Source organism: Solanum pennellii, chromosome 8, assembly GCF_001406875.1.
Source record: "Solanum pennellii chromosome 8, SPENNV200".
Classification (NCBI taxonomy): Eukaryota; Viridiplantae; Streptophyta; class Magnoliopsida; order Solanales; family Solanaceae; genus Solanum; species Solanum pennellii.
Window position 1 is genome coordinate 1,159,177 of NC_028644.1, and position 23,906 is coordinate 1,183,082.

Sequence of the window (23,906 nt, forward strand, 5' to 3'; positions counted from 1 at the left end):
TGTTGTCTTTGCTTCCTTTTGATAGACGTTGCACTTTATCCTTGTTACTAGCTATATTTTCTTCACTAACTCCTTCTTCTTGACTTGAACCGAGGATTTTTCATTAACAGATTTTCTACCTTCAGGAGACAGTAACAAGGTCTCCGTACATTTTACTCTCTTTAAATTCTACTTATGATTTTTTATTGAATATGTTATTATTATATTAAAGGTGATATTACAATTCTACATTACCTAATTTTGAAATAATTTTTTTCCAACGAAACGAGACGTTAAGAAATTGTCAACATGTACCATATGCATTGAAGGGAACAACTACAATAATCCAAAATGTCTTCTAAAAAACGATTATTCTATCATTAATAATTTTTCCATCTGTGTGTAGTCTATTTTCTTGGAAGATGACTTTTGTAATGTCTTGTCGTAGACACTCAAATTTTAATTACTGATAAAAATTCATAAAATAATTAAATTACGTTCTAAATTTAAATAATTGTATTAATTTAAATTAAATATTACAAACTAATATAATTAGATTTGTTACTTAAGTTCATTGCATGTGAATTCAATGTCAAATTTCATTTAATCGAGTTTTAAGACGCACTTTATTAACTCAAAAGTCATGTTATATGTCAAATAATATGATATGTAATGTGATCAAAATCAAGGACAAAATAAAAACATATCACATGCAAGTGACTATCAAGTAAATGTAAGGATCAATTAAATGTTAGTTAAGTGTTCAAATGGCATACTTCAATAAATTAAATACAAATTTATCACATAGTTTACTGTCACACGTCTTTTTCCGTACAACGAAAAGGATTTTTTCAATTTAAGTGACGGTATTGATCAGAGATTATTTTAAAATTAATATAACAAATAATAAAGAAAGCATTGAATAGCGAAATTGAATTAAACAATATAATACTAATTAAATCCCTCATAAAAAATTGTAATTATTGTATAAAGAAAACCCCACTTTAACTTATTCCTCTTCCGACAAGCAGAATATTTAAGATATACATAACACATACGATGACTTTCGATTCTTCACTTCAATAAACCATCATTGTCAATTTGAGATATACATAACATATATTTTTTGTATTTGGTGTCACTCACTGCATAATTTACTTATGTCATTGCATATGTTGGCAATGAAAAAGGTCAGTATCAATAATAATACAAAGCATACACATTAAATTTTTAAAGATATAATTAATAATTATAATTAGTGTCGCAGACAGAATTCTCAGAGAATGCAAAATTTGAAGAAATAGACATATGAAATAATTAAAAGAATTCGATAACTATTATATATATCTAAAAAATTATTCTAATCATGTAAAAATAATATAATTTTTCTGTTCCCCTAAAGATATAGCGGCTCCGCCACTATGTGTGATGATCCTACTTTTTCCTTTCCCTCTCCCAACTAGCAGAACTGGGACGGAGCTAGTAAGAGCTCAATAATTAACTTCCTTTAACTGAGTTGGGTGAAGGTTTGTGGGTTCGAACGAATCCCCTAACTTTTTTGTAGATTATGTATTTATATTAGAAAATTAAATAAATATATGCTATTAATTTGTGAACCCCTTAACAAAATTAACTGATAGCTCATTATTAAAAATGAGTGCTAAAAATATCTTTCACACTAGTGTTGTCGGTGAACGCCACTACCCAACAAAAGTTTCACTTTTTTGTTTTTGAAAAAGAAAACATGTTTCACAATTAGGATTCCTTTTTTCTTTCCTTACCTATTCTTCACTATATTTTTTTTAAAAAATAATTGATAAATATAATGGTCGAATCAGTTTATACGCATGTCAACTAATTTTTAAAATATTTTTTGTCTTTCACCAGCAACAAATATCAACAAAGTAATATTATTAGATTTTTTTTTTTAGCATTATCAACTTACTTTTAACATTGTGTAATGATCCTACTTTTTCGTTTTCCTCTCCCCCACTAGCAGAACTGGGACGGAGCTAGTAAGAGCTCAATAATTAACTTCTTTCAACTGAGTTAGGTGAAGGTTTTAGGTTCGGACAGATTTATTAATTTTTTTGTAGATCATGTATTTATATTAAAAAATTAAATAAGTATATGTGTATATTAACTTGTAGACTCTTAACAAAATTAATTGATAACTCAATATTAAAGTGTTATCGATAAAACCATTACCAACAAAAAGTTTCTTTTTTTTTAAAAATAAAATAAAATAAACACATGGTTGTACTTGGGTAGATGATAAATAAATAATTTTTTATATATGTACCAGATCCAACAAATAAATAATTTTTTTAATCGAAAAAAGCATCTTTAATTTGGAGATCTTTAGCCTATTTTACCACTTTTTAAAGATATACTGACATATTGAACTCTTCACCTCATATATTTGAGATATACATAACATATATTTATGGTATTTGGTGTCACGCACTGAAAATTTTTCTTTATGTCATTGCATAGGTTGGCAATCAAATGTCAGTATAATGGCGGAGTTAGAATTTTCAATGAAAATTATTTTAATTATATATAGATCGTATAATTTTTCGTCGAAGGGTGTTCGGATGGCTCCGACACATTCAATACCAAATTGAACACTTCAACCCATCTATCTATAAAAACCACATTTTTACAAACATGATTTTCTCAAATCTAAAATGAGTACTCACAAAGCTCATTGCTTGATTTTGCCATATCCAGTCCAAGGTCATATCAACCCAATGCTTCAATTCTCCAAACGTTTACAATCCAAATGTGTTAAAATCACTATAGCACCTACCAAATCGTTCTTAAAAAACATGAAAGAGTTGCCAACTTCCGTGTCAATCGAGGCCATATCTGATGGCTACGACGATGATGGCATCAACCAAGCAAAAACATACGAGTCCTACCTAGCACGATTCAAAGAAGTTGGTTCGGATACTCTGGCTCAGCTTATTCAAAAATTGGCAAAAAGTGGATGTCATGTAAATTGCATAGTATATGATCCATTCCTTCCTTGGGCTGTTGAGGTTGCAAAACAATTTGGATTGATTAGTGCTGCATTTTTCACACAAAATTGTGTAGTGGATAATATTTATTACCATGTACATAAAGGGGTAATAAAACTTCCACCTACTAAAAATGATGAAAAAATATTAATTCCTGGATTATCATGTACAATTGAGAGTTCAGATGTACCTAGCTTTGAGTCAAGTCCTGAATCAGATAAATTAGTTGAACTATTGGTGAATCAATTCTCAAATCTTGACAAAGTAGATTGGGTTCTAATCAATAGCTTCTATGAGTTGGAGAAAGAGGTAAGACAAATACTCTTCAATCTTTTGTTCTTTTTCTATGTTTGTAAGTCACTATTTTCCATTTTAAAAGATAAGTATTACCTGATAAAAATATAGCGAAATAGTCTGATGAAAACTTTTGTATTTGTATGAGTTTGTATTCTGGACCCTTTTGCTTTTTTTCAATCAAGTGAATCCTTAAACTCAATTAAAATAAGATATTTATGCATCTGCTAATTGTTTGTCATGTAGGTAATTGATTGGATGTCCAAGATATATCCAATAAAGACAATTGGACCAACAATACCATCAATGTACTTAGACAAGAGACTACATGATGATAAAGAGTATGGGCTTAGTATGTTCAAGCCAATGACAAATGAATGCCTAAATTGGTTAAACCATCAACCAATTAGCTCAGTGTTGTATGTATCATTTGGAAGTTTAGCCAAACTAGGAAGTGAGCAAATGGAAGAATTGGCATGGGGTTTGAAGAATAGCAACAAGAGCTTCTTGTGGGTTGTTAGGTCTACTGAAGAATCCAAACTTCCCAAGAACTTTTTAGAGGAACTAAAATTAACAAGTGACAACAATAAAGGCCTAGTGGTGTCATGGTGTCCACAATTACAAGTGTTGGAACATGAATCGATAGGGTGTTTTTTGACACACTGTGGATGGAATTCGACTCTGGAAGCGATTAGTTTGGGAGTGCCAATGGTGACAATGCCACAATGGTCTGATCAACCAACAAATGCAAAGCTTGTGAAAGATGTTTGGGAAATAGGTGTTAGAGCCAAACAAGATGAAAAAGGGATAGTTAGAAGAGAAGTTATAGAAGAATGTATAAAGCTAGTGATGGAAGAAGATAAAGGAAAATTAATTAGAGAAAATGCAAAGAAATGGAAGGAAATAGCTAGAAATGTTGTGGATGAAGGAGGAAGTTCAGATAAAAATATTGAAGAATTTGTTTCCAAGTTGATGACTATTTCTTCTAAGTAGGAAATTGACTTGAATCTTCCTTTATTTTCTACCTTTTTCCTATTATTGTGGAAGGCTAAAACAATTTGGCTATTTATGTAATAAGCTATAAATTTGGCTATTTATGTAACAAACTCGAAATTGGCTATTTATGTAACAAGCTATAATTTGTAATGGTGTCTATTGATGGTATAGATTGATGACATTTGCCAAGACTATTTATGTAACAAGCTATAATTTGGTTATTTATGTAACAAGCTGTAATTTGTAATAGTGTCTATTGATGGTATGGATTGATGACATTTGCTAAGATTATTCGATAAATATATAATATTTCAAAAATTTTCGTTGTCCTTAGTACGATGTGGCTCCACACTTTTCGCCTATCGGAACACCAATTCAATCTTGAAAGCTGAAGTGAGTTTGGGAAATGGAAGAATTAGAATATTTTGTAGATATAACTGTTTAATAACCTGAAAATAAGATGAATAACATATTATAACAAATCAAAGTACAGCAATAGTATAAAACGTTAAACTACCAATATATACCGTGATTGAACTCTTATAACGAAATTCAGCTTATAAAAATGACGATGAACAAGGCCACACTCTTGACTGTCTAACATATTTTCTTCAAAAAGGTTTTTGACGTTTGATTTGTCAAATGAAATCTATTTCTTCGTTTATTTTACTTGTTCATTATTCTTTTTTTTCTAGACTTGTTTTTAATTTTAAAAAATATTTTCTTTCTTCCGACCCATGTCTAGTAAAATGGGCCGGGTACGGGTTATTTGTAGTATAAGGCCCAATAATAACCAAAACTGGGCCTACCCAATTTTTTTCACCAGAAAAACAACAACTTTTGCGTCAGATCTAAGATAATTCAACGTAGTCTTCATACTTCTCAACCGAAAAAAGGGAAATTATATATATTATATATGTGTATATATATATATATATTCACAGCAAAAAATAATTGAAATTTCATACAAATTACTATTCAGATTTCATTTATAGAAACTCGAAAGGTAATCGAATCGTATATTTCATTTCATTTTTGTGTAATTGAATCTTAGGGTTTTTTTTCTGATTTTTATTTGATTTTTTTTTGTATTTTTGGAATTTTTCAGTTTGATTGTTGAAATGATAATGGTGTTAGAAAAGCATTAATTGTATTGCAGCTGTATTTGATCGGAATCGGATGGACAAGAACAAGAACCGAACCGATCTGCTTGCTGCCGGTCGTAAAAAGGTAACCATTTTTTCTCTTAGGTGGCAGAGTTACTCCATATTTGTGCGGGTATGGGTTTGTGTAGCAGTTATCTGTTGTAAAATTGTGTAATAATTGCTATTGTGAAATATGAGAATTTAGGAAAATTGGAGTGTAGTATAGCTGGTGCTAAGCCCAAATAAAAGAGGAGGATTGAGTTGGACTAGAAATAGTTTAAATGATGATGAATCCTTGTTATATTGAATTCTAAGACCTGCTTGTGCTGTATTATAGAGGAAAATGACGAGTCGTGTAGCTAATCTGAACTTGTTTTGCATTGTGGTGTGGTTGGTATAATAAGAGAAAATGGAGAAGTAATGGTTATGGCATTTCATCTAGTGTTACCCTTTACTTGTTAGTACTTTGTATTCCCTCTATTTCAATTTGTTCGTCTGATTTGAGTTGAGACTGAGTTATAAGAGCTCTATTTTTATGGTCTTGAATTAAAGATATATAAAATTTATCAATATTTCATTTAATCTTGTGGTCTTATACCTGTCATGTGGAAAGTTAAAATTTAAGAGTTGTCAAAAAAGGAAAAAAGATGTTCTTTTTGGAATGGATTGGAAAGGAAATTAAGACAAACAAAGTGAAACAGAAGGAGTAGCTTCTTTTGACCTGCAAAGTTTTTATATGTGCACAACTAGCTGTCCTTCATATGTTTGTGGGTGATTTTTTAAAAAATGTTACACATTGAAGTTACGATAGAGATTACGTGTGCGTGATAAAACTACTTCAATCTCTTTGCTATTGGGTATCAGATGTCTATTCTTTACATTTATTAAGTACGATTCTTTCTCCACGAACTGACCGTGTCCTACCATAGGTATTAAGATCCCCATTTTGACAAATTAATAAAAAGAAAATTTAAGACCGTCCAGCATGTTTTTCAAGCACAATACTTTTGTGAAAATGTTATTTACCTCATGCTTTATGCAAGAATGAAAATTAGGCTATCAACTTCAAAGTCCTTATAACTCTTTTTTACTTCTAACTGCACTATTAATGTGATAATTTCTACAATATATTGACATTACCAGAGAATTGGGGATTTGATCATTAGGAACAATAATATATGATTACCCTTAAATTCTGCCGTTTTCCCTTAATCTTTGCTAAACCCAACTCTAATTGTGAGTTAATCTTGACGTTAGGAACTCTCATGATGTAACTCAACCCATCTCATAAGGTTCAAGGCTAAATCTTACTTTCGAGTTTCATTGATCGAAAAAACCCCTTAATTTCAAGTTTTGAAGAATCTCAATCTTGATTATGTTCATCCTAATATTCTCATTCTATCCAGCGAGTACTAATAACTATAAAATTCCCTGAAACATAGTAGGGTTGAAGCTTATATAGTTAGAGTGTAAAAGCGTTAAAATCCCCAAAACATCACCAAGACAAAATATTCCGCGATGCTTTAATCCTTGTGTGTTACTGTAACCCTCAGCTTTGCGTGCAAAACTATTCTTGCTTCACCACGTCACAATACATTTCTTCTTCTTGATGAGGTTGTCTTCTTTACTTTGGCCACCATAGCCTCAGCACTGGTCTTCCCAACCAACAACCTGTTTTCATCAAACATTTGGTTCATGCTCTCCATTTTTCGGCGTATTGTATTTTTTTTATAAAAAAAAACATCTAAGACTTTTTGATGGTGTCCAACATGTTCTCAATGTACCAGTTTTTTTGTAAAAGTTTGTGTTGTATGTTCTTTGTAGTTATTGACACGATTTGGTGTATTATTTATGGTCCTTCTATGGATATGCGTGCATGTAAATTATTCAAAAAAAAAAAAGATCTCGTTTTGGATGATTTCATATATTCATGTGTAACTCAATGTTGTATAGGACTTATGAGACTCGTATCTTGTGACTCTGCTAGTATTAGAGGAAACTCAGATTATAAAGATTTCACTGATGATGTATGTATGACTTTCTTTATGTCTGGTATGATCTCTTACGAAAAATAAGCCTATCTTGTTTTGTTCTGATTAAATGTGATATTTTTGGTTTACCAGCTTCAACAATTCAGACAGAAGAAAGACGGTAAAGGTGGTAAATCAAGTAAAGCCAGTAGATCTGCTAGTGATGCTACACCAGATCTTGTTGATGTGACGGCAAAATCAGACCATGTTCCTTATGGAGAAAAACCACTTCAGAGAGGTGATGGTACTCCTCCTTCATCGGAGTCTCTCACCAAAAAACATGCTGAAATTCCTCTTGATGAGTCGAACAATGTTGACACAGTTGAAACAACACCAGCCAGTGGCGAGCTGGTTAAAGAGGATGCTGGGGAACCTCAAGCTGCATTGAATTCAGATTCTGTTGATCAGGGTATTGTTGATTCATCTTCAATTTCTGAACATGCTAATGCCAAAATGGTAAATGAGGATGTAAAGGATGATCATTTGGAAGCTCGAGGAACTATTGCTTCTGATATGTCCACTATAAGTTCTGCAACGGATGTGCCTGTTGAATTCTCATCTTATTCCGGTGCTGATGTAGCAGTTGCTCACCAATTAGAAGTGGAAAGGCTGCAGGTGCAGGAGCAGGTAACAGATGTAGGTTGTGCCTTCTCTCTTGACATCCATGCCCTTTGCATGTCATATATCCTATTGTGCATATTTGACTGTAATGAAAGTCTCATTGTTGCTGGGTAGGGACAATGCAGGAATCACATAATTCAGGTTCAAAGAAAGGTGATTCAAGCAGTGAGGTAAAGATTGAAGGAGAGAAGAAGCTTCCTTTAAACGAACCAAGTGAGACTTCTATTAGCCAGACCGCCACTCTAGTGGGAGATGAGGGCAAGGAAGAGATAAAAGCCGAAGACATTCAACTCAGCGAGCCAAACAATGTTCCGTCAACTGTTTTAGCAACTCAGAATGCTGAAATAGCTGAGGACAGGGGTAGGCAACTAAATACTGTTCACTTTTTATCTGAAATGGATGAACTCTCTTTAATAAGTTCTCAAATGGTAGGTCATCAGATGGAAGATGCAGTTTCTGGTTCACGCATGGAAGAAAAACTAGTTTCTGAGGTTCAAATTTCTGACTCCAGCGATAGTGTTTTTGAGAATTCTGCGGAGAATAAGATGGTGAACATCTCATCTAGGTCAGATGCAAGTTATATTAGCTTGTGTCAGCTGGCGGAGGTGGTCCGAGATCTTGATGAAGATGACTTTAAGTTCTTGCTCACGTGCAGAGACTCAGCTCCAAATGCACCTTCTCTTAAACTTTTTGACGTTTTTGAGAAGCTCAAAGAACAGCTGTACCTTGCAAGTCTTGCAAAAGATGTATCTTGTTTGCAGCTATCTGAAGAGTCAGAAATTCAGATGGAACTCAGCCGTCAACATCATAAGTTGACTGATCTAATATCTGCGGCCAAAGCTTCATCGTCTGAACTTGGAGAGAAGAATGATGTCCTCGCTGATCAGCTTTCACAATCAAGATCTGAATTTCAATTGATTGTATCTGAAAGGGATGACCTCCAAAAGCAGCTTCTCATTTCTAAAGGTGAGATTGGAGAATTTTCTGATAGAATAAATGAGTTGCAGACTAAATTGGAAATATCACTTGGTGAAAATGCAAGTTTGTCTTCAGAGATGGTCGACTGCCGGAATTTGGTGGCAACATTACAGGTTCGAAATGAGAGCTTAATAGGAAGCCTTAATTTGTTGTCTGAAGAGAATAAAAAGCTTTTGGAGGAGAAGGAGAATCTTGTTCTTGAGAATAAGAAATTGGGAACAGATCTAGCACAGTCTAAAACTTTGTTCGGATCATTGCAGTTGGATCATGAAGATTTATCGCAGAACTTCACTTCTTTGAGTGAGGAGAAAATGAAACTTCATGGAGAGAAGGAACACCTAATCAGTGAGAACGAGAATCTGTTTGCTCAATTGTCAGACTACAAAAATGTTGTGGAAGCTCTTCAGGTTGAGAACAAGAACATAAATGAGAGTTTGATATCTGTAGCTGAAGCAAAGAACCAGCTTCAGGAGGAGAATAAGTCTTTGCTCAAGGAAACTGAGAAACTAGGATCAGAGTTTTCAGAGTCAAAGTCTCTAATTGAAGCTCTGCAGACGGAAGTGGCTGAAGCAAAGGGGCACTTGACCTCGGTGATGGAAGAGAGAAATGAGCTTGAGGAGCAGAAGATGTATCTTCTCAGTGAAACTGAGAAACAGTCATTTCAGTTGGCAGAATACAAGAACTCGTGCAATAAGGTGGAATATGACCTGAAAGACGCAAGTCCGCGTATTGAACATCTGACTGAGGAGAACATGCATCTGAAGAGAAGATTGGAGTTGTCTGAGACGATGAAAACAGAGTCACCTAAAAAAAGTAGCTTTGCATATCAATCTAAGGAAGAAGCTGGGCATCAACTTGAAGGTTCTCGCCACTCTAACTTTGCACCAGAAAATCTAATTGATGATGATGGTTCAAATTGGTTTGGAGTTATGAATAGACACATGGAGGAGGCAGATAGAGTACTTGAAAAGCTTGATAATGCAGTTGAAGAGGTGCAGTCTCAGTTAATTTCTATGAGTAGGTCGTCTAGTAAAGCTGTTTCACCTGGTGTGTCAAAACTTATTCAAGCTTTTGAGTCAAAAGACCATGATGACGAGCGCCAATCGGAGGAGTTCCAGTCGTCTGAAAATCGAACAGATGCAGATCCCTATGTGCTGATTCAAGGGCTAACAAAAACATTAAGGGCGTTGCTGAAAGATTTGGTGCTGGCAGCTGGCAATGGCTACCAATTTCTCGAAGGAGAGAAGAGTAGTAAAACAGCCACTGAGATTGCTGCTGAAGAACTGAGGGCCAAATGTGACTCTCTGAATGAATACATTGATATTTTGGGAGGAGCAAACATTGAGCAAATGGTTTTCAATGAAAGTTTAGGGGGATGTTTCTCGAATGCAAAAGATAGGGAGGGAGAGCTTGTGGTCCTTAATGAAGCTTTACACAAGCAAGAAGTCGCTACAAAAGCTGAGAACAGTCGGTTAAGGGAGAATCTTAGTAGCATTCAGGAAAAACTTCCTATTTTGCAGAACCAGCTGGGTGAAATGCGTGAAAGCTGCAAAGAAATGGGCTCTTGCATCTCTAATCAGGTAGAAGGTCTTTACAAGGAAGTTTCTGACAGAGGATTAAAACTCCAAGAAGAATGGAACTCTACAATTGATCAGATTCTTCAGACACTGCGGAGGCTAGATTTATCTGTTGAGTCCGTTGGCTCCTCTTTGCCTTCAAGAGTAGACCATGATCCAGGGTGCATAAACTTAAGTAGTCGTACTGCTGCATCTATTGATGCTGCTATCAATGTGATTGAGGCATTGCAGGGTCAAGTTGAAACTGCTCGCCATGAGTCAATGTTGAGTACCTCCCGTGAATTAAACGAGAAGTTAGACTTCTTGCAAGTTGAAAATGAAAAGTCTGTCAGTCTTTTATATAAGATTTATGGTAACCTCATGAAACTTGTGACTGTAATACCAGGGAATCTACAAGAAAATGAAGTAGACGATCCCAAGAAATCTGTAGATCTTTCTCATCCTGATGCTTTTGATTCCTTACTGGAGCAGTTGCAAAGGTTTCTTGATGAAAAAACACAAGTTGAGGCTGCAAATGGAAAGCTGAAATCTGAGTTGATGGCCAGGACAAAAGATTTTGAAGAACTGAGCAAAAGATCCCTTGGATCAGATTCTATTTTAAGGGTGGTTCAAGTGGTTGAGGGAGTCATTTCTCTAGATAACTTTGAAATCAACATTAATGAGCCAGTATCATGTCTAGAGTCCCTGACCTCTCTCCTTGTTCAGAAATATAAAGAGGCTACTGAAGATGTGAGGTTGTCCAGGGAGGAATGTGCTTCCAAGGAAGCACAAGTGATTGATTTGCAAGGACAAATGGATCACTTGAGCTCATTACTTGTTCAATGTGAAAATGAAGTTGTAGTCCTTAGGGAAAGTTTGAAGAGAGTCGAGGAGGATGTTGTATCTATTGGTTCTCAATATCAAGAGAAAGTTGCTGAATTTGAACAGTCTGAGCAACGGGTTTCAGCTCTAAGAGAGAAGCTTGGCATAGCAGTCACCAAAGGCAAAGGTCTGATGGTGAAGCGTGACAGTCTTAAACAGTCTCTTGCAGACACATCCTCTGAACTGCAGAAATGCTCTGAAGAGTTACAGTTGAAAGATGCAAGGCTTCAGGAAGTAGAAATGAAACTCAAGACCTATTCAGAGGCAGGTGAGCGCACGGAAGCTTTGGAATCTGAGCTCTCGTACATTCGCAATTCTGCTACTGCACTAAGGGAGACATTCTATCTCAAAGACGCTGTTCTTCAGAAAATAGAGGAGATTCTAGAAGATTTGGAGCTTCCGGAGCATTTCCATTCAAAGGATATCATTGATAAAGTTGATTGGTTGGCGAAGTCAGTTGCTGGGAGCTCTTTACCTCTGACTGATTGGGATCACAAGAGCTCTATTAGGGGATCATACTCTGATGCAGGATATGCCCTTGGTGATGGATGGAAAGAGGCGCTACAGCCAAACATGGGTTATTCCGAAGACCTTCAAATAAGATTTGAGGAGCTCCAGGGCAAGTTTTATGGGTTGGCAGAACAAAATGAGATGCTTGAACAATCCTTGATGGAAAGAAACAACCTTGTTCAGAAGTGGGAAGAGATTTTAGACAGGATAGACATGCCTTCACACTTAAGATCTCTGGAGCCAGAAGATCGGATTGGTTGGTTAGTGCTTGCTGTTTCAGAAGCTGAAAACCAGTACAACTCTCTCCAACAAAAGTATGATAATTCTGAATCATTATTTGCATCAGCAAGTGCTGAACTTGAAGAGTCAAATAGAAAAATATCTGAGCTTGAAAAGGCATATCAATTGGTTGTCAGTGAGAAAGAGTTACTTTTGAAGAGTTTGGAGTCTCTGAACTTTGATTTTGAGGAAATGTCAAGGAAGGCTGCACAATCCGAAACGAGCAATGATGACTTGCAGAGCAGAGTAGGTGACTTGCAGAAGAAACTGAATGAAATGCTTGGAGCAGAGGAGCGTATTCATCATCTCGAAGGTGAAATAAGAAGATTGGAAGATGTGATCAAAGATTTCCTTTGGACTTCTGAAACAGATGATGTGTTATTTAGCACTGGTAGCACTGAATCTTTGGAGCAGCTAATTAGGAAGCTTATAGATAAGTATACCACACTTTCTTTGGGGAAACCTTCTGAGTCTGATACAACTCCTCTTGAGCATATTGATAAAGAGGCTGATCTCTCTCATGAAGAAAAGAGAGAAAGTAATGTCAGTTGTGATGAAGATGCAGATGGGGGTGCTCTCAACAGAAAATTGGAGGATGCTCTAAACGACTTGTTGTCATTGAAGGAGGAAAAGGAGAGTATTGCATTGACAAATCAATCATTGGTTCGTGAACTGGAAGAATTGGGTATCAGAAATAAAGAACTGCAACATCTACTCAATCAAGAGGAACAGAAGTCATCTTCTGTAAGAGAAAAATTGAATGTTGCAGTTAGAAAAGGTAAGTCGTTGGTGCAACTTCGGGACAGCCTGAAGCAATCAATTGAAGAACTGAATGGTGAAGTTGAGCGGTTAAAGTCCGATATCAGATTGCAGGAAAATGCTATTTCAAACTATGAAGGAAGAATAAAAGATTTATCTGTATACCCTGAGAGGATAAAAACAATAGAATCTGAGTGTTCAATCCTTAGAGATCAGTTGGAAGAAAAAGAGTACACCTTGAGCATGATTTTGAGTACCCTGGATGAAGTTAATGTTGGCTCCAACATCGATAATCCAGTTGAGAAGCTAAAAAGAGTTGGGCAATTATGCCATGATTTGCAATCAGCTCTTGCATCTTCTGAACATGAAACAAAGAAATCTAAAAGAGCAGCTGAGTTACTTCTTGCCGAGTTAAATGAGGTGCAAGAAAGAAATGATGGCCTCCAAGAGGAGCTAGCAAAGTCTCTGAATGAACTCTCTGGACTGTCCAAGCAAAAAGAATCTGCTGAAGTTGCTAAACATGAAGCTCTTGAGCGTTTAGAAAAGTTATCTTCCATTCACTCAGAAGAAAGAAAGAACCAATTAGCTGAAATTACAATGCTAAAATCTGGTGTGGATCAGCTTGGGAAGGATCTCTATGTTGTTGATAGTTTGCTCGTTGATGTTTTATCCAAGGATTTGGAGACTATGCACCGTCTTGGTTCTAGTATGAAAGTTTGCCAAGAACCAACTGATCGAAATCACTTTCCTCTACTTGTGGCTGATTCAAGTGGCCTTACGTTTGCAGAAGCAGAAAACAAGGTACCTTAATTTTTTGTCATTTCATGTTACTTTTCTTAATGCTTATAAATATCTTTGGGCTGTGAAGTTCCAATTCTATCATCTTCCTATTGTTTTGTGAAAACGGTGACAGGATCATCAAGAACGGATTACTTTATTCTCCTGCCCTTTTGCTCTACGGCTGATTTTTTTCTGCTTGGGTTGTGGGATTGACTTGAATATTTTTCTATATTTTTTAGTTCTTCTTTGCATTTTGAGTTCCCAATCAGTCGTTTGCAAGAAAAGAAAAATCCTCTTCTAAAAGATTCCCTTATCAGCCTTTTAACCTAGTTTATTCAATGATGTGGCATATAATAATCAAGAACTTTGATGATCTTATTATGGTTGATAAGGTAGATTTCCTCTTGCTATTTATTCTGGGGGATATACATTGTAGGACATGCTTCAATATTTGAAGATTGCTGAGGTAGTTGCTTTTCAACTTCTCAAAATAAAAACACGGTAGTTGGTTTCCAATAAGTCTGGTGGAGGAAAGAGGATTGTTTTTCTTTTTTGGGGGAAGGGGAGCAGGAAATTCATTTTTTTCATGTCGCACTAAATTGTTTATCTCTCCTGCAATTGATTTACCATATTTCAGGGAAAATTACCAGACATATTTTAGTAAATCCTGTTAGTGTCAAACCTTTTGAAATACACTGCACCAGTTCTCATTGATTCTTTACCAGATTAGGACTAGGAATTTTTCAGTGTAATTGTCTCTTGCATAATTTTTTTTTGAGTTCCCTTCTTATCTTGTAATAGTCAAATGACGGCTCTCTATTATACACTTCCTGCTTCCACAGTCTCTGTTCGACTGCTTTCTTTTGTGCTTTTAGTTACTTTTGCCTTGAACTAGCTGTTTACATTGTTTTACTTGAATTACTATTTACACAATTGAAATTTCCTACTGCATTTTTCGTCCTCATCTGCCGTTTTCTTGTGTCAAACAATTTGTCAGTTTACTGCCCTTTCTAATCTGAAATTCATTTAGGACAATTCCATTCTATAGATTCTCCCAGAAATTCTTAGATGGAGAATTGGAAGGACCATTGAAGTAAGAATATTTGTGTACTTGCTGCAGGTTTTTGGGAAAGAAATTGGCTCTATCAACCAGAAGTTAAACAGGCACTCACATTTATTGCATGAAGAAGCTGCTCGTTTATCTGAAATATTAAAAACCATACATGAAGAAATATCCCACGACAAGCAGCACTCAAATTCATTGAAGACAGACCTGATGCGATTAGAATCTATTCAAAAGGAGAAAGATGCGGAATTGCTTATGGTGCAAAGATACAATGCTATGCTTTATGAAGCTTGTACCACTTTGGTTATGGAAATTGAAAGCAGAAAATCCCAATTGGTTGGAAGCAGCTTAGCTTCTGGGGCTCCCAAAATCAATTCTGTGTATCAAAGTTTAGCTGAAGGACATGATTTGGCTGAGATGACTGACCGGTTTACTGATGAAGGTATTAGGTCAGTAATAGAGAGATTATTCATGGCTGTGAAAGATATTATGAGTGCGCAAAATGATATTGCTGAATTTGGTCAAAGGGATATGAAAGCTGCTATAGCAAGTCTGCAGAAAGAACTTCAGGACAAAGATGTTCATAGAGAGAAAATATGTGCAGAACTTGTTAGTCAGATTAAGGAAGCTGAATCTATTTCAAAGAGTTATTTACAAGAGCTTCAGATAGCAAAATCTCAGATGGATGATTTACACAGGAAGGTGAAACTGATGGAGAAGGAACGAGATTCTCTGACACACAGGATAAAAGAACTGCAAGATCAGGAATCTAACTTTGCTGACTTACAGTTAAGAGTTAAATCACTTGAAGACATGCTAGAGGCAAAGGAACAAGGTGATTTTTTTGAAGTTTTGAACTTAAAATCATTTTGTTGTTATCAGCTTTTATCTGAACTCTAACTTGGTAGAAGTTAAATTTCGTATTACAACAGAAAACGAGGCACTGATGCAAGCACTTGAGGAGGAGGAAGCTCAAATGGAAGACAAAACAAACAAGATTGAGGAAATGGAGAGACTCCTGCTTCAAAAAAATAAAGATATGGAGAACCTTGAAGTTTCCCGTGGAAAGACCATGAAGAAGCTTTCTGTTACAGTAAGCAAATTTGATGAACTTCATCAACTATCTGAAAGCCTTCTGTCCGAGGTTGAGAATCTTCAGTCACAATTACAAGAGCGAGATACAGAGATTTCTTTCTTGAGGCAAGAAGTTACAAGATGCACTAATGATGCAATAGCTTCTGCTCAGATGAGTAGCAAAAGAGATGGTGATGAAATCCATGACTTTTTGACATGGATAGACAAGATGATTTCTCGAGTCCAGGCTCATGATATGGATTATGATGATGCAAAAGTCAACCAGATTCATGATTATAAAGAAATGATAGAGAAACAGGTGGTGGCTGTAATATCTGAGGTGGAGGACCTGCGTGCACTGGCACAGAAAAGAGATTTGATGTTGAAAGTAGAGAAAGATAAAGTAGAACAACTGGTGAGAAAAGAAGAATTTCTTGAGAACTCTTTGCGTGACAAGGAATTTCAATTAACCATGCTTCGAGGTGCTAGTGGCATGGGGCAACTAGCAAATTCTTCATCAGAGATTATAGAGATAGAGCCAGTGGTATGTCGTTTCATTTATTTAGTTCTGTTCATTAAATTTTATTTGTTGTTTCCGTCATGCTGCCTCGACTGCTTTATCATTGATAATTTTACATATCAGCCAATTGAAGTGTAGCATATTTCAATTTATAATAAATAAATAGTGTAGCTTATTGAGATATTTATTTGCTTTCTGCATATTTTGTTTTCCAAAATTTGAATATGCTGAATTGCTGATCCACTTTTTTTCATTTAGTACAACAACAACAATAACATCATACCTAGAGTAGTCCCATCAAGTGGGGTCTAGAGAATTACAGTGTACACACCTTACCGCTACCTTAGAGGCAGATTGTTTTCAATAGATCCTCGACCTAAGGAAAAATAGTTCAAAGCAGTCCCAAAAAGGAGTAACGGAAGTACAAGAAACAATCGATAATCATAAAAACAACCATAGCAATAAATAAAAACTAATTGCGGTACGAGAAACAACAGGTAGTAATAGAAATGGAAGGCCAAGAAATAACAAGAGCAATACGACGACTACTAATATGAATGAACTCTATCAATGATCCTTCATAGTAACTAAACAGACTACCATCATCCACCTTAGTTGGAAGAACATGTGAAGGATGCACATTATCAAAAAAAAACATGTGAAGGATGTACACTTATAAATGAATTTCTGAGGACACATAGAGTTTGGCCATGATTCTGTTCAAAGTATATGTACTTTGTGCTGATGTCCGCTGAAGTTTGAGTTCTGAAGAAAAACACTAGAAATGCCTCCTACTTAAAAGAAAAATAGGATCACCAAGATGTAGACCTGTAGTTAGACTAAGAGTGTATTAGTATACTAAACCTAGTTTGAATTGGAATATGACAATTACATGCTCTATGGATTTGCACTGAAAGCTCTTTGTATCTTATCTCTGAAATATCCTCATTATATCGTGACTAAGCCTCATGTTCCTGGGGCTATACTTCTTGGCATTACTTCCTTCTGATTTTCAATGCAGGCCAACAAAAGGGTAGTGCCTGGAACTGTTGCATCTCAAGTTCGCAGTTTGCGAAAAACTAATAATGACCAAGTAGCTGTTGCTATAGATGTGCATCCTGATAGTGGGAAACTAGATGATGAAGATGATGATAAGGGTAATGACTTCCTATTGCTAGTTTATTTTGAATCTTTCTGATTGTTAAGCATGTTTACTGTATTCTATTGTCTTGTTTCCCAGTCATATTTTGTGAGTAGAGTCCAATGTTTATAAAAATGTCAAATGGTTTGAGATTGAGCTTCCTTTCACTGTGATTGTGAATGTAGTTTTGTTAGGGATGTAACATAGTGCATGAAGGTTTTCAAACATCTTTTATCGGATAACATTTTTTTCCTCTTATATAACCTCGGTAGTATCAACCCTAAAAAACTAACCTCGATAGTTTCACTTCTTTCTCTAACCTTGTGGGGTTTCATGCGAGGTTTGTCTTTTTTCTTTTCCTTTTTTTTGTTTTTGGTTTATGCTCATTCTTGCTGTGTGGTAGATTCTGTTTTTGTGGTGATACATAATCTAAGAGAGGCATTATGGTTTTAAGAGAACACTTCAATGGTTGGTTAGGAAATTCAGAAGTCCTTTCTTCCCTCTTTACTTTGCTTTTTCTTCTGGGTGGTAGGGCATAGAGTATAGGAAGAGGAAGGGTATTTGATTTCTTTTACATCTGTATATGAGGTCATATTTTGAGATAGGTGTGCAGTTGTGGAGTTTTTTGTTAATGACATGTTTTGTGTCTTGGCTACAGTCATTTACGCAGTCTTCTTGTCTTCTTCTTCTTATGGTTTGGTTTGTATTCACATCTTCGTACTGCTGATAACACCTTTCTTTCCTCTCAGCTCATGGTTTCAAGTCAATGACGACATCAAGAATTGTTCCACGGTTTACAAGACCCATAACCGACATGATAGATGGTCTATGGTAAACAAATTTCATCTCCTGCTTTCATTTTTGTATGCATCTGAAATGTTGTTATCTAACTAAAAAAAATATTGTGTTTGAAACACTACTAGGGTATCCTGTGATCGGACACTAATGCGGCAGCCTGTTCTACGGCTTAGTATGATCATCTATTGGGTTGTGTTGCATGCTCTTCTTGCAACATTTGTAGTGTGACGGCAGAAAGGTCAGATCTTTTTTCTCGTCTCCCCTTCATTCATTATCTGCTGTACTTTGATCCAGGTACTGGGTGTTCCTTACATATTTCTTCTTGCTGTATGCGGGGAATTAAGTTACCTAAATGAATTGATGATAAGATCCCTGATTGTTTTATCTGTTGATCCTTCATAATTGTAAGAGAATGGATTTTTAGGAATCTTGGAATACCTTGCTTAATTATTCTCTTCATCGTACACAAGAAATTTGAATGTTTCACAGGTCTTTATTTCTTATTGAGTGATGAAATACAGTTTTCCTGATCGTCTCCATATTCTGCAGGTCCGTTGTCTGATTTTCTCACTGTGATTACTTGTGGAGTCACGGGCAAGATATAGTTCATGGCTGTCTTAACAATCTTCTGTAAATCATCCAAGTTAGTTTTGACTAGATTGTGGTTGATCACTTCATTATTTTGCTCGACCAAGCAATTCGTGATTTGTTCTGTTTTTTTTGTGAATCGCGTTCTTGGTTGCATACTCATATATAGGCAAAATCCATAGTACTGTAATCCAAATATGATACTTCATAGCAGTAGGGAACTGGGCACATTGATGGGAAATTAGTTTAGTGAAGATCACAGTCAAAAGATGTGTACATTTTTTAAATAGTACCCATTTGTTATAGATTTTCAATAAGAAATGTGTAGGTGTTTCTTGTACTACCACATTGCTTTTTTGTCTATTAATTTTGGGGTTTATGTGTATCCACATACACATATAAATGTGAAATTATGGTTGATTTACTTTCTTTTTTTCTTGTGGTAATAATTTATATGTATTGAAATGATCATGTGAAGATGATCATTCTGTTTAGTTGTTTAACATAGGCAGAAATTGTACAGATTCAAAACTTACTTCAAAATTCAATGCACATACCCCGCGCGAAATTTCGTAAGTGAGGTCTGGAGAATATATGCGGATCTTATTACTATTTCGTGGAGGTAGTCATGCTATTTTTAAAAGACCTTCGGACTTAAAAGACGCATCACTATATTAATATGCACAAATAAATGGCATGTATTTTAACATGATAACATCGATGAAGTTCAACTTAATTATGGATAGAAAAATGATTTCATTTATCTTCAACGTTCATATAATGATATGGGGCTGGGATTTTTTTTTCTTTTACGTATACGTCAAGTCGTTAATATAGCGACAAGTCTTTGAAAGGGATTGATCAGTTGTAGAATATTTTTCAATTTTTTCATGTTCGTTACAAATATAATACAAATTACAAATAGTTGATTCCAATAACTCGTAACTAATACTTGCAGAATTTTTTTAATATTATTTTACGTGGAATAAAATGTGAAATGCATACATGAAAATTAGTATTACATGGATTAAGATAACTAAATGACATAATTCATGAATTAAAATTCTTATATTACTAATCTTTGTATCATTAGCATATATCAAACCCCAAAAAGAAATCGAAAATGAAGTTGTATTAACTAGATTACTTGCCACGAATTTGAATTAATCAAATCTCAAAATAAATATCAAACACCGAACGAAGAATAACAAACTTGAAAAGGAACAAACGTGTACTCGTGATTCATGTGAATGACAGGAAATTCTTTGTTTCATATGTTGTCCTGTCAAAGAGGATAATGACACAAAAATATCAACATATTTTTGAACATTGATTTGATGGAATCTTTTCTTATTAAAAGATTTCAATTGTTGTTGCATTAACAAAAATGGTGGGTTTTACTGTCGTTTTGTATATCAAAGAAGTCATTGCCACGTATGCTTGATTAGGATGTATATATATACTAACAATGCTAGATCAATCATGCTTTATTCGAGTGGAGAGTCTGAATAATCTCTCAACTCTTCACAAGATAGAAGTAAGATGAGATACATATATGATATGATCAATTCACCTACATATTTAAAAACAAATAAAAAAAACATAAAAACCTATAGAGAGAAAATCTCTACATAACAAAAAATCTTTATACGACTATATCATAGATTCTACTGTGTTATGCTTATGAAAATAAACTCTTCGCAATCAAAGATGACTTCATATCTAAGACTCAAAATCTTTGATTAAGAATGGATATATACTTACCGCTCCATCACATTTTATTTCAACATATTAGTGTATCTAGGCATAAAGTGTTTTGGATTCGAAAGAACTATGGCGTCATGCAGAAACTTATAATTTGCAAATCATATGACGATAAATTAGACGACACATAAAACTATACTTAAAAACACATATATTATATAATACGGCCAATCGTCCTACATATTTAAAAACTAATAAAAAAACATAAAAATCATAAAAAGAAAACCTCTCCATAAATAAAAGTCTATAAACGACTATATCATAGATTCTATTGTGTTATCCTTATGAGAATATAAATCTCCAAATCTTTTTTCTATGAAAAAAGATAACGAAATATAGAAGACGTTTAATTATTTCCTTTTCTTTTCAAAAAAAGTAAAAGCAATTATTATAATGCTTAAATTTTTTTCTTCGAAAAAGTAAAACTCAAATATGATAAAAAAATCAGAACAAAACCGTAACACAGAGTACTATGTTATATACACATGGAATTCAATCCTTTAAAAACATAGCCATTCTCTCCTAATGCTTACTCCACAACTTCAAAAACTCATCTCCCCTGTTTCATCTCCAACACAAAAAACAGAGCAAACACAAACAAAAAAGAGAAAAAAAATGGAGAAACCAATCGAAAAATTCGATGTAATCGTCATTGGAGCTGGTATAATGGGTAGCTGTACAGCTTATGAAGCATCAAAACGTAATCAAAAGACCCTACTTTTAGAACAATTCGATTTCTTGCACCATCTCGGTTCTTCCCATGGCGAATCAAGAACCATACGAGCCACATACCCCGAAGACTACTACCCGAAAATGGTCTTGAAATCCGAAACCCTCTGGAGAGAAGCTGAACAACAAATCGGATACAAAGTGTATTTCAAAACTTCACAACTCGATATCGGACCTTCTAACGACAAAGCAATTCAGTCTCTCATTTCTAGCTGCGACAAAAACTCTATCCCTGTTCGTGTTATTGATCGTAACACGATGTCTCTAGAGTTCGATAACTTGATTCAATTACCCCATGATTGGATTGGTGTTGTTACAGAGCATGGTGGTGTTATTAAACCAACGAAAGCAGTTTCGATGTTTCAAACACTCGCAATTATCAATGGAGGTTTCTTGAGAGATAAGATCGAAATCGTTGAAATCAAAAAGGATAATAAAACAGGGGATGTTTTAGTTATGGCGAAAAATGGGGAAAAATTTAGCGGGAAAAAATGTGTTGTTACAGTTGGTTCATGGATGAATAAATTAGTTAGAAATATATCAGGTATTGTTATTCCAATTCAACCATTGGAGACAACTGTATTTTATTGGAAGATTAAAAAAGGGTATGAGTCAAAATTCACTATTGGAAATGGTTTTCCAACTTTCGCGAGTTACGGTGAGCCGTACATATACGGCACACCGTCACTCGAGTATCCAGGATTGATTAAGATCCCAATACACGGTGGGCGCCCCTGTGAACCTACTGACAGGACGTGGGCGCCCACACAAAGCCTGGATCCACTCAAAAAGTGGATCCAGGAGAGATTCGGAGGCCTCGTTGAATCAACGAGGCCAGTCCTGACGCAGTCGTGTATGTACTCGGTGACGCCGGATGAGGATTTTGTGATTGATTTTCTTGGTGGTGAGTTTGGTGAGGATGTTGTGGTTGGTGGTGGATTTTCTGGGCATGGGTTTAAAATGGGACCAATTGTGGGGAAAATATTGAGTGATCTTGTTATAGATGGAGAAACAAAAGAAGTGGAGTTGGTGCATTTTAGAATTAAGAGATTTGAGAAAAATTCTAAAGGAAATTTGAAGAAGTTTGATGATCAATTGAGTTCAGCACATTAAGTGAAACATTATCATAAATTTTATTTGTTTTTTTTTTTTATCTATTGGTATTATGTAATTCATGTAATTATGTGGTATCTAATCAAAGTTATGTTATTGTGTTTTGAATTGTTCTCGGGAACTTCTCACTTTTTTGTTCTCTCGGTGACTCGAACGATCGAATTCTCGACCTTTTAAGGTTGGATATGGGGAGTTAATTACTCTCTTATCAAGTGATGTTAGTATGTCTTGATCTTTATCTTGGAAATTTTAGTGTAATGAATATTGGTAAAAAAAAAAATCTGTTCTTAGAGTTTTCACTCTTTTTTGTTTTATTTCTTTGGTGATTCTGTCTTAAAAATTTAAAATTGGAAATGAGGGGCTTAATCATTTGAGTAATCTCCTTTTGTTATTGTAAGGGTTCAAGTAATATTCCAATTTTATTTTTAATTTTATTTTTGAAGAAACTAAGTATTACTCGTTTAACTGCTTAAACGAATATAATTGGTAAATGTATAATATGTATAATATGCATATAATAGTGTATAATGTATTTAGATGACTAGAAAAAGTTAACCCCAAACACTATCACACTCCTTAGGATCACCGAAACGAACACTTTGTGAATCGTGTTAACACAAAATGCTTTATGTATCGAGTTACAAGAGATATAAGGCTTCCATTTCTTGTTAGTACAACTATAAGAATAGTAAAATATTGCACTCAACACTTGCTTTTCGTTCTAACTAAACTAAAAATGATTTAAAAGTTGTAATTTTGATTAAATCCACCTAATTCAAAGTTGAACACTTCTAAAGGAAGTCAACTGAATTAAATGCTTATTATAAAGTCTAATTCTAATTTAATATTAGGCTAGTTTGCCTAGTTTGATGTACATATCATTCAATTTTTTTTTAATTTTTTTTGTAGTTAAATGGTTATTTAATAAGCTAATAATGTTTAGTTAGTTTAAACTTGGAGAGGGTTTATGCTCATTCAAAACACAACGTTATTATTATTATTATTATTGTTATTATCATCATCAGAGTTTGTCAGTCACACATAATTTCTCGAATGTCTTTTCAAAATATTTTATCCTCGAATGTCAAACCAACGAGTCAAGAAAGCTCATTTATATTATTTCTAACTTATATCTTTTTCCAAATTATACAGTATAAACATAAAAAAACTAGTGAAATGACATTCCTTGACCTAGGGTGGATCCGCCCTGCGTTATAATCTTGTATCAACCAACGATATTGGTCTTTTAGCAAAGAGGAAATGAATTTAATCAATCTTAAC

The 23,906-nt window shown here is 34.7% G+C and overlaps 3 protein-coding genes across 9 annotated transcripts; all 3 read left to right on the forward strand.

Moving 5' to 3' along the window:
• The first annotated feature begins 2,666 nt into the window (after positions 1–2,666).
• On the forward strand, positions 2,667–4,578 carry LOC107027120 (UDP-glycosyltransferase 74G1-like). Its single transcript, XM_015228295.2, has 2 exons — positions 2,667–3,311; positions 3,543–4,578. The coding sequence occupies exons 1-2, from the start codon at positions 2,670–2,672 to the stop codon at positions 4,287–4,289; spliced, it is 1,389 nt and encodes a 462-aa protein (XP_015083781.1). The 5' UTR covers positions 2,667–2,669; the 3' UTR covers positions 4,290–4,578.
• A 562-nt stretch (positions 4,579–5,140) lies between these two features.
• On the forward strand, positions 5,141–19,443 carry LOC107028382 (golgin subfamily A member 4). 7 transcript variants are annotated; one of them, XM_015229428.2, is made up of 11 exons: positions 5,141–5,298; positions 5,401–5,522; positions 7,561–8,107; positions 8,203–8,448; positions 8,521–13,853; positions 14,953–15,733; positions 15,831–16,516; positions 17,514–17,649; positions 18,383–18,464; positions 18,557–18,669; positions 18,981–19,443. In XM_015229428.2, exons 2-10 carry the CDS (start codon positions 5,472–5,474, stop codon positions 18,657–18,659), a joined length of 7,965 nt encoding a protein of 2,654 aa, XP_015084914.1. In that variant the 5' UTR covers positions 5,141–5,298; positions 5,401–5,471; the 3' UTR covers positions 18,660–18,669; positions 18,981–19,443. The 7 variants fall into 7 exon arrangements, with proteins under 7 accessions (XP_015084914.1, XP_015084911.1, XP_015084915.1 ...); XM_015229425.2 differs by having other exon boundaries at positions 7,561–8,103; positions 8,184–8,448; XM_015229429.2 differs by having other exon boundaries at positions 7,561–8,103; positions 8,214–8,448.
• Positions 19,444–21,229: 1,786 nt separating this feature from the next.
• Positions 21,230–22,740, forward strand: LOC107026843 (probable sarcosine oxidase). The gene has a single exon (XM_015227934.2). The coding sequence runs from the start codon at positions 21,309–21,311 to the stop codon at positions 22,623–22,625; it is 1,317 nt and encodes a 438-aa protein (XP_015083420.1). The 5' UTR covers positions 21,230–21,308; the 3' UTR covers positions 22,626–22,740.
• The last annotated feature ends 1,166 nt before the right edge of the window (positions 22,741–23,906 follow it).

Excerpts from the sequence above, each read along its gene's own strand:
- LOC107027120 (XM_015228295.2), top strand. The coding sequence starts at position 2,670 with ATGAGTACTCACAAAGCTCATTGCTTGATTTTGCCATATCCAGTCCAA. Across the intron at positions 3,312-3,542 it reads TCTATGAGTTGGAGAAAGAG|GTAATTGATTGGATGTCCAA; the intron begins GTAAGACAAATA and ends TTTGTCATGTAG.
- LOC107028382 (XM_015229425.2), top strand. The coding sequence starts at position 5,472 with ATGGACAAGAACAAGAACCGAACCGATCTGCTTGCTGCCGGTCGTAAA. Across the intron at positions 17,650-18,382 it reads TGATGAAGATGATGATAAGG|CTCATGGTTTCAAGTCAATG; the intron begins GTAATGACTTCC and ends CTTTCCTCTCAG. Across the intron at positions 18,465-18,556 it reads GACATGATAGATGGTCTATG|GGTATCCTGTGATCGGACAC; the intron begins GTAAACAAATTT and ends AAACACTACTAG.
- LOC107026843 (XM_015227934.2), top strand. The coding sequence starts at position 21,309 with ATGCTTACTCCACAACTTCAAAAACTCATCTCCCCTGTTTCATCTCCA.